Source organism: Podarcis raffonei, chromosome 8 (genome assembly GCF_027172205.1).
Source record: "Podarcis raffonei isolate rPodRaf1 chromosome 8, rPodRaf1.pri, whole genome shotgun sequence".
In the NCBI taxonomy this organism is placed as follows: domain Eukaryota; kingdom Metazoa; phylum Chordata; class Lepidosauria; order Squamata; family Lacertidae; genus Podarcis; species Podarcis raffonei.
In genome coordinates, this window is record NC_070609.1 from 72,642,451 (window position 1) to 72,649,873 (window position 7,423).

Below are 7,423 nucleotides of genomic sequence, written 5' to 3' on the forward strand. Positions count from 1 at the left end.
TTTGCAGACAGCAGCCACCTTGTTGCATTTGTACAACTCAGCCGGGAGGAGGAGGATGAAACTAGAATGAGTTTCCTCTGCCTGCCGCAGAATCATTGGGACTTTACCTTTCTAGAAGTGCTGGTATCAGCATAATTTCTCTTCCTGTCCCTTTTCTCCGATGAGGCCTGCAAGCTTTGCTCTCTGCAGAATGAGGCTTCCGAGACAAGCAGGGACTTCTATCCAAGTTCTGTGAAGGGCGCCAGAAGATCTTCCTAAAAGTCCACCTAGCTTAGCTCCCTGCTTCCAAGGGGGCCCAGCCCGGTGGTCCTGTAGGGCATATAACCCCTTTCTGCTGGTACTGCACAGCAGTTGACATTCAGAGGTATGGAATAGACAAATCTGTTATAAAATCATAGGATCAGAAGGTCTTCTAATCCGCTCTCTGCAATGCAGGAATCATAGTGAAATAACCCCTGACAGATGGACAATGTGGGCCTTATTTAGAGACCTCCAATGAAGGAGTGTTCGCCATCTTCCCATGTAGTTACTCTTAATGTTTAGTTGGAATCCCATTTCTTATAATTTGAATCCATTGGTTTGAGCAGCAGAAAACAACCTTGCTCCATATTCAGATAGTTGAATATGGCGGTCATATCTCCTCTTTTTCAGGCTAAGCATGCCCAACTCCCTCAACTGTTCCTCATAAGGCTTGGTTCACAGACCCTTGATCATCTTGGTTGCCCTCCTCTGCACACTTTCCAGCTTGTCAATATCCTTCTTAAATTGTGGTGCCCAGAACTGAACACAGTACTCCAAGTGGGGGGTCTGACCGAGGCAGAACATAGTGATACTATTATTTCCCTTTGTCTGGACAATATACATCTGTTGATGCAGCCGAGAACTGGGCTAGCTTCCCCGCCGCCCCCCACTGCATCACATTGGTGACTCATGCTAAGTTTGTGGTCTACTAAGACCACTAGATGGGACGCGGGTGGCGCTGTGGGTTAAACCACAGAGCCTAGGACTTGCCGATCAGAAGGTCGGCGGTTTGAATCCCTGCAACGGGGTGAGCTCCCATTGCTTGGTCCCTGCTCCTGCCAACCTAGCAGTTCAAAAGCACGTCAAAGTGCAAGTAGATAAATAGGTACCGCTCCAGTGGGAAGGTAAACGGTGTTTCCGTGCGCTGCTCTGGTTCCCCAGAAGCAGCTTAGTCATGCTGGCCACATGACCCGGAAGCTGTACGCCAGCTCCCTTGGCCAATAAAGCGAGATGAGCGCCGCAACCCCAGAGTCAGTCACGACTGGACCTAATGGTCAGGGGTCCCTTTACCTTAAGACCACTAGATCCTTTTTGCATGTCCTTGGCTCTGGCTCTCTCTACTGTTGGGCTCCCGACCAGACGCAATGCACACCAGGCACCACTGGTTGAAAACAAACTACAGTAATTTAGTAGTAAGTGAGAAGAAATGCTGATCGCTACAATTTACTCATATAAACGGAACGAGTGTGAGCTGACTCAGAAAGAGGAAATGGATTTTGGTCTCCATTCAGAAAGAAAAACCCAGCAACAAAGGTCTTCTGCTGGGAACTTCCCTCTGGTTCAAGGCTGAAATTTGCCAGTCAGCCTCCAGAGTCTGCATGCTTTTCTCTCCCTGTTCTGCTTCGATGAAGACAGCAACTGGCACAGCCACGCTGAAGCTGGCCATGAACTACAGCCTGGGACTCGCTCTGCTCTTGATCTTCATTTTGCCCATGCAAACCGTGGGGGGCTTAAAGTGTGCCGAGAACGAATACCCGCTTTGGAACTCAAAGTGCTGCAGGAAATGTCCAGCAGGTAACTTAACGCTGAAGGTGGGGTGTCAGGTGGTTGGCAAAGTCAGGTGGATGCTATTGGACCCCAACTCTCTCACATCAACCCCCAACCAGTTTGGCCCAACGGATGGGGAAGATGGGTTGGGCGGTCCAACATCCTCCAGGGATGTCTGGCATTTGGGGGAGCCATACGGACTAGAATGTTAGTTAGCAAAAAGGTCTCCGAAACACAACAGGGGCAGGTAATCTGTGACTCCCCAGATGTTGGGCTGCAACGTTCATCAGCCGCCAGCCAGCTTGGTTCAAGGCAACACCTGGTGTACCACCGATTCTCCAGTTGAGGTTAAATGGCAAAGTGTGTGTGTGTGTGTGTGTGTGTGTGTGTGTGTGTGAGAGAGAGAGAGAGAGAGAGAGAGAGAGAGAGAGGAAGGTTGCTTTCAGACTTGTTTATTGAGCACCCATCCTGATTTGTTTGCGGGGAGATTAGACCTGACTTTGGTCCTCTGGCCACCCATGCCTCACTCAGGGGATTCGCACCACATCTGTGGATTTGTGGTTGAAGGAGGAGGTGACACACCCGTCACGTAAAATACAGTGGTACCTCGGGTTACATACACTTCAGGTTACATACGCTACAGGTTACAGACTCTGCTAACCCAGAAATAGTGCTTCAGGTTAAGAACTTTGCTTCAGGATGAGAACAGAAATCATGCTCCGGCGGCGCGGCAGCAGCAAGAGGCCCCATTAGCTAAAGTGGTGCTTCAGGTTAAGAACAGTTTCAGGTTAAGAACGGACCTCCGGAACGAATTCAGTACTTAACCCGAGGTACCACTGTATCCCCACTGGTTTTTTAACTGTGTTGTTATTGCTTCTTTCATTTCTCTTCTTGCATTACGATCAGAAGTCTATTGGAATTCAAGTTGCAATACAATCAGATTCAACATCTAAGAGATATATTTGATGCAGCAAAAATATAATGAGAAATGATACAGCGTCTAGCACAGTGCACTGCAATTGGTGCAGAAGGAGAAGGGATTGGTCCAGCAAGACCTGTAGCCATTTTTCCATGGGTGGGAAGTAGTGGTGAGAGCTGGGGAAGCCCTGGATTAGACAATGTCAGGTATTTACTGATCAATTCCTTCTGAGTTGTTTGTGGGGTGGTTAGATGTTACTTCAAGCGGATCTTTATCCCATGCCTTTCATGTGTTTCCCCATTAGTTTCCTCATGGCAAAACCTCTGAACCTTTTATCGGGGGGGGGGGGGGTTGCAGAAAGAAGGTTTGGTGCATAAGAGCGCCAACTATGCAACCTTGATTTGCCTGCATGTGCTTAAATCCAAAAATAGTGATAATCTGGATTGCAGGGAATGGGAGGGAAAACCCTATAATGGAACGGGATTTTGTTACTCATTTATTTATTGCAATGCACTCTTTGTGGGGCTGCAATGGAAGAAGACTGAGAAACTTTGATTGGTCCAAAATTCAGCAGCCAGATTTCTGGTTAGCTTTCTGTTTAGATAACCCCTGTTTTGAAACAGCTTTAGTGGTTGCCATTTCATTCTGGGCCCAATTCAAGGTGCTCACATTGGTGTTTAAAGCCCTCCGTGGCCCAGGCCCCGAATAACTGAAAGACCATTTCCTTCCCTGCAGACCCTCTGGGTTTCTGAGTTGGTCTGAGGGGGACCCTCTTGGTAGTTCCTCCGTCCTTAGAGGTTCAGTGAGGGTAGCAGTCCAGGAGAGGGCCTTCTCTGTGGTGGCCCCTCAGTTGTGAAACTCCCTCCTCATGCTTCCACTGAATGCTGAAGACACACCTCTTCCCCCTGGCTTTTGAGGTGTACAGTATATTTTTCAGGCCCACTTTTTGTGATTCCACGTTGTTCCAGACTGTTTGGGTGAAAATACAAGAATCTGAAACATCCAGCTACATTTGAAACGTTTGGGGATTGTTTCACCAGTGTGTGTCCCCGCCCTTCGCCCCTTTTTCTCAGCACCCCTTTTTCTTCTGTTTAGGAAAAGAGTTGGCAAAACGTTGCACGGTGTCTACCGACTCAACCTGTGAGCCATGCGACCACGGCTACTACAATGAGGGCTACACCGAATCGAGGTGCAAGCGTTGCACAACCTGCTCCAAAGGTGAGGTCCTGTTCACAACCACACACACACACACACACACACATGTGCCTCAGAATACGTGGGGAAATGAGCATGACTGGGAATGGGAGGAAATGAAATTGACAGATCTGTTGCCCCAGAAGAGAGAGTAAAGCAGACACCAAGCCAGACTGAACTTCAGATTATTATTATTATTATTATTATTATTAGTAGTAGTAGTAGTAGTAGTAGTAGTAGTAGTATGAGTTGGGGTGCTAAGATAGGTGCTAGACCCCTCTAATCCCAGCAAGCATTAGAATTTAATCAAGGTGTCTAATTCTTGGAATAGCCAGGCTAGCCTGCTGGTGAGGCTTGGTGTGAGATGGCAAATCCCTCCCTCAAGGGCAGAGTTTGGAGTTGAAAGGGGCAGTGGCATGACTTGGAACTAAAGCAGCAAACTGGAGAGAGAGTCAGAGCAATGTCTGAGAGCAATGTTTGATTTCTGTTTGAATCCAAGGCTGCAGCTTTGGAAGAAACAAGACCCTTTCGGGGTGTTAATTCTATGAACCCCTCCACTGCAGGCTCAGCTTGTAAATAAACCATAGATCATAAAGACACCACAGTCTCCGCTGTGCCTCATTCCAAAGGGAAACACGAACCCTGGGATATCACCCTGCTCAGAGATTGGGGTGGAATAGAGCATATTATTATTTAGACTGGTGGGTTTTCTTTCAAAGAGTGGTGGATATCTTCAACAAACACACCAGTACGATGTTTGAGGCAGCTTTACTTCGACATAATAACAGCAGACACCGGGGAGGTAAAGGGGTAAAGGGACCCCTGACCATTAGGTCCAGTCGTGGCCGACTCTGGGGTTGCGGCGCTCATCTCGCTTTATTGGCCAAGGGAGCCGGCGTACAGCTTCTGGGTCATGTGGCCAGCATGACTAAGCCGCTTCTGGCGAACCAGAGCAGCGCACGGAAACGCCATTTACCTTCCCGCCAGAGTGGTACCTATTTATCTACTTGCACTTTGACGTGCTTCCGAACTGCTAGGTTGGCAGGAGCTGGGACCGAGCAATGGGAGCTCACCCCGTTGCGGGGATTCGAACCGCCGACCTTCTGATCAGCAAGTCCTAGGCTCTGTGGTTTAACCCACAGCGCCACCTGCATCCCTAGACACCGGGGAACACTCCCACAAAAGGCCTGTAAATTACACAGGCTTTTATAGAGGCATTCCTGGACCTTAGTTTTACATGTGCATAGAAATTAGCTTAGTTTCTCAGAAACAAATCATGCCTGCATTATCAGAGCTGGACGCCTGATTCGGCGGGAAGAAAATGGTGCCTACTTTCTGTCAGACCATCTCAAGGCTGTGTCCTTCCTGCACAAACATTCTTGACATGTCCTTAAGACACTCTGAGTAAGGAGGTTCTCCGAACAATATCCTCTCGCACACTCGTGTGCACCTCTCATCACATGTAGTCTATCTATCCCAGCATATACTATAATTCCCACTACATCTTCCGGGACCGGAATGGAGGTTCAGAATCAGCCCTCCAGACTCCTAATGGGACCTTCTCTGCAAGTGCCTTACGCTCTGTCTGCTCTGAGCATAGGCTCTCAGCCAAATCCTGATCCCTGGGACCTCTTCTCTGCTGCCACTGATCTATGGCATCTTTCCCCCCAAATCTGCTTTCCACCAGATCAGGCCAGCGGTTTATCGCCTACAGGAGCAGGGAGCCTCCTTCTTTTCAGCTAGCACACCTCGTTCCATCTTCAATTTTTTCTTTTTTCTTCTGCAGACAAGGGACTCCGGGAGAAGGAGTCATGTAAAACAACCTCCAACACAGTCTGCACATGCCTCCCAGGCCATTTTCCAGCCAGTGGAAATTTTGGTGAAAAGAGTAAGTACTGAGTTTTCTGAAGTCCAAGGCCAGTGATGGCCTGTCTAAATATATTGATAGTAGAAGCCACTTCTTGACTGTTCCTAGCCAAAGTAGGTAGTGACATTGCCCAGCACGAATCCAGCCTGCTCCAGTATTGCCTTATTTCTTAGGGATTTATTGCAGATATTAATACCGCACAGTTTGAAGCGACTGGATGCATAAGAACTGACTCCTTTCGGGAGAAATCATTCTCCAGACCCATAAAGATATGATTCAAAGTTTTACTGGCAGAACTTGCTTCGTAACTGTCAGGGAACTGCCATCGGAGCCAGAGGCGGAGGCAAGGCTCCCAAGCGATGCTGGAGAAGGGCCCAGCAGGGAGAGAGGTAGCTCATCGGCTGGGGAAGGAAATCAGGGTAACACCAGGGATAAAGGGGGGCAGATGGGGGAATCGGCGAGGGGGCTCCAGGACTCCTCGCCGGAGACCAGTGGGGAGAGCACGGGTCCTCCGCTACCCACACCCACCCTGCGCAGAAGACTTCCGTGCAGGGAGAGTAGGCGGAGACTTGGCGTCAAAGAACTTTTGTGCTGGAAGAGGTTCAGGAAACGCCCACTGACGGATTCTGCTAGCGACTGAAACAGCCACGAAGTGAAGGGCTGTCCAGACAGAAAAGGTTTAACCAGGCAACCTAGCCAGGAGTGGCGGCAACTTACGCACGAGCAACCCCTATAACCATTACAGTAACAGAATTAAAACATCAAATGTACATAAAAAATGTCTTGCGCTGTCCAGCACATGCTCAGCATCTTACAAAATATGAAATAATTTCAACAGACCTAGAAGCAGAGGTCTGTCTCTTCCCACAGCATCCATTTCTAGCCTGGAGCTGTTTTCTCTCTCTCCGTCAGAGAGGATCTTTCACATGTTCTTACTTCACAGAGCCTTGAGACAAAAGACACGAAGGCAACTCCCCACAAAATGGAGATTTGCAACCCAATACCTTCATCGCATGATCTAAGATTACAACACTCACACGTTAGCTACCAAAGAACACCAATTAGTTAGTTAATAATCAACTCAGCAAGAGTTCAGAGTGCTCTTCTGGGCTTTCATAATGGGGGATAGTCCCCACGTTAAATCTTTTCACCAATACACATTTAGGCATTCTAATTTCAGTGTCAGTTATTAAACTATTATAATTAACAGGACTATCCACACTTACCTTTCCTTCGCACTTTGCAAGAATGAGCCAAGCACTTGTTTGTTTGTTTGTTTGTTTGTGCAGTTTTCCCACAAAAACCTGCACTTTACAGCTGAATGGGAAGAAACGTTAATCCATGGAAAACCTGAATTGCTTGTTTGTTGTGATTCAGCTTTAAAGAACAGGTTTTTGCAGTGAAAGCTCTGGAGCTTTAAAGTGTGGCCCTGTGTCTGCAAAGTGCAGGTAAAAATTAAGTGTGGACAAGCCGTTAGTTCGCTTTTTAAAAACTGTTTTGTTTCTTATCATTTCAGTCTGTAAACCCTGCCCCAGTGGACAGTTTCTCAAAAGAGGGGATGTGAAATGTCAGTCTTGGCCAGAGTAAGTATTGTCCAGCAAAAGATAATGTTTAAGGGCAGCTGATGTTGGTAGGGTCAGCAGAATTGGGATAGA

At 47.9% G+C, this 7,423-nt stretch overlaps 1 protein-coding gene across 1 annotated transcript; it reads left to right on the forward strand.

Moving 5' to 3' along the window:
• Positions 1 to 1,557: 1,557 nt before the first annotated feature.
• LOC128420325 (tumor necrosis factor receptor superfamily member 4-like) lies at positions 1,558 to 5,800 on the forward strand. The gene is made up of 3 exons (XM_053401931.1): positions 1,558 to 1,815; positions 3,803 to 3,925; positions 5,688 to 5,800. The coding sequence occupies exons 1-3, from the start codon at positions 1,620 to 1,622 to the stop codon at positions 5,798 to 5,800; spliced, it is 432 nt and encodes a 143-aa protein (XP_053257906.1). The 5' UTR covers positions 1,558 to 1,619.
• Positions 5,801 to 7,423: the final 1,623 nt, after the last annotated feature.

What these genes read in the sequence shown, in the direction of transcription:
- LOC128420325 (XM_053401931.1), top strand. Translation starts at nt 1,620, where the DNA reads ATGCTTTTCTCTCCCTGTTCTGCTTCGATGAAGACAGCAACTGGCACA. An exon ending in CTGCAGGAAATGTCCAGCAG is followed by an intron (nt 1,816 to 3,802) that starts GTAACTTAACGC and finishes TCTTCTGTTTAG; the next exon opens with GAAAAGAGTTGGCAAAACGT. An exon ending in TTGCACAACCTGCTCCAAAG is followed by an intron (nt 3,926 to 5,687) that starts GTGAGGTCCTGT and finishes TTTCTTCTGCAG; the next exon opens with ACAAGGGACTCCGGGAGAAG.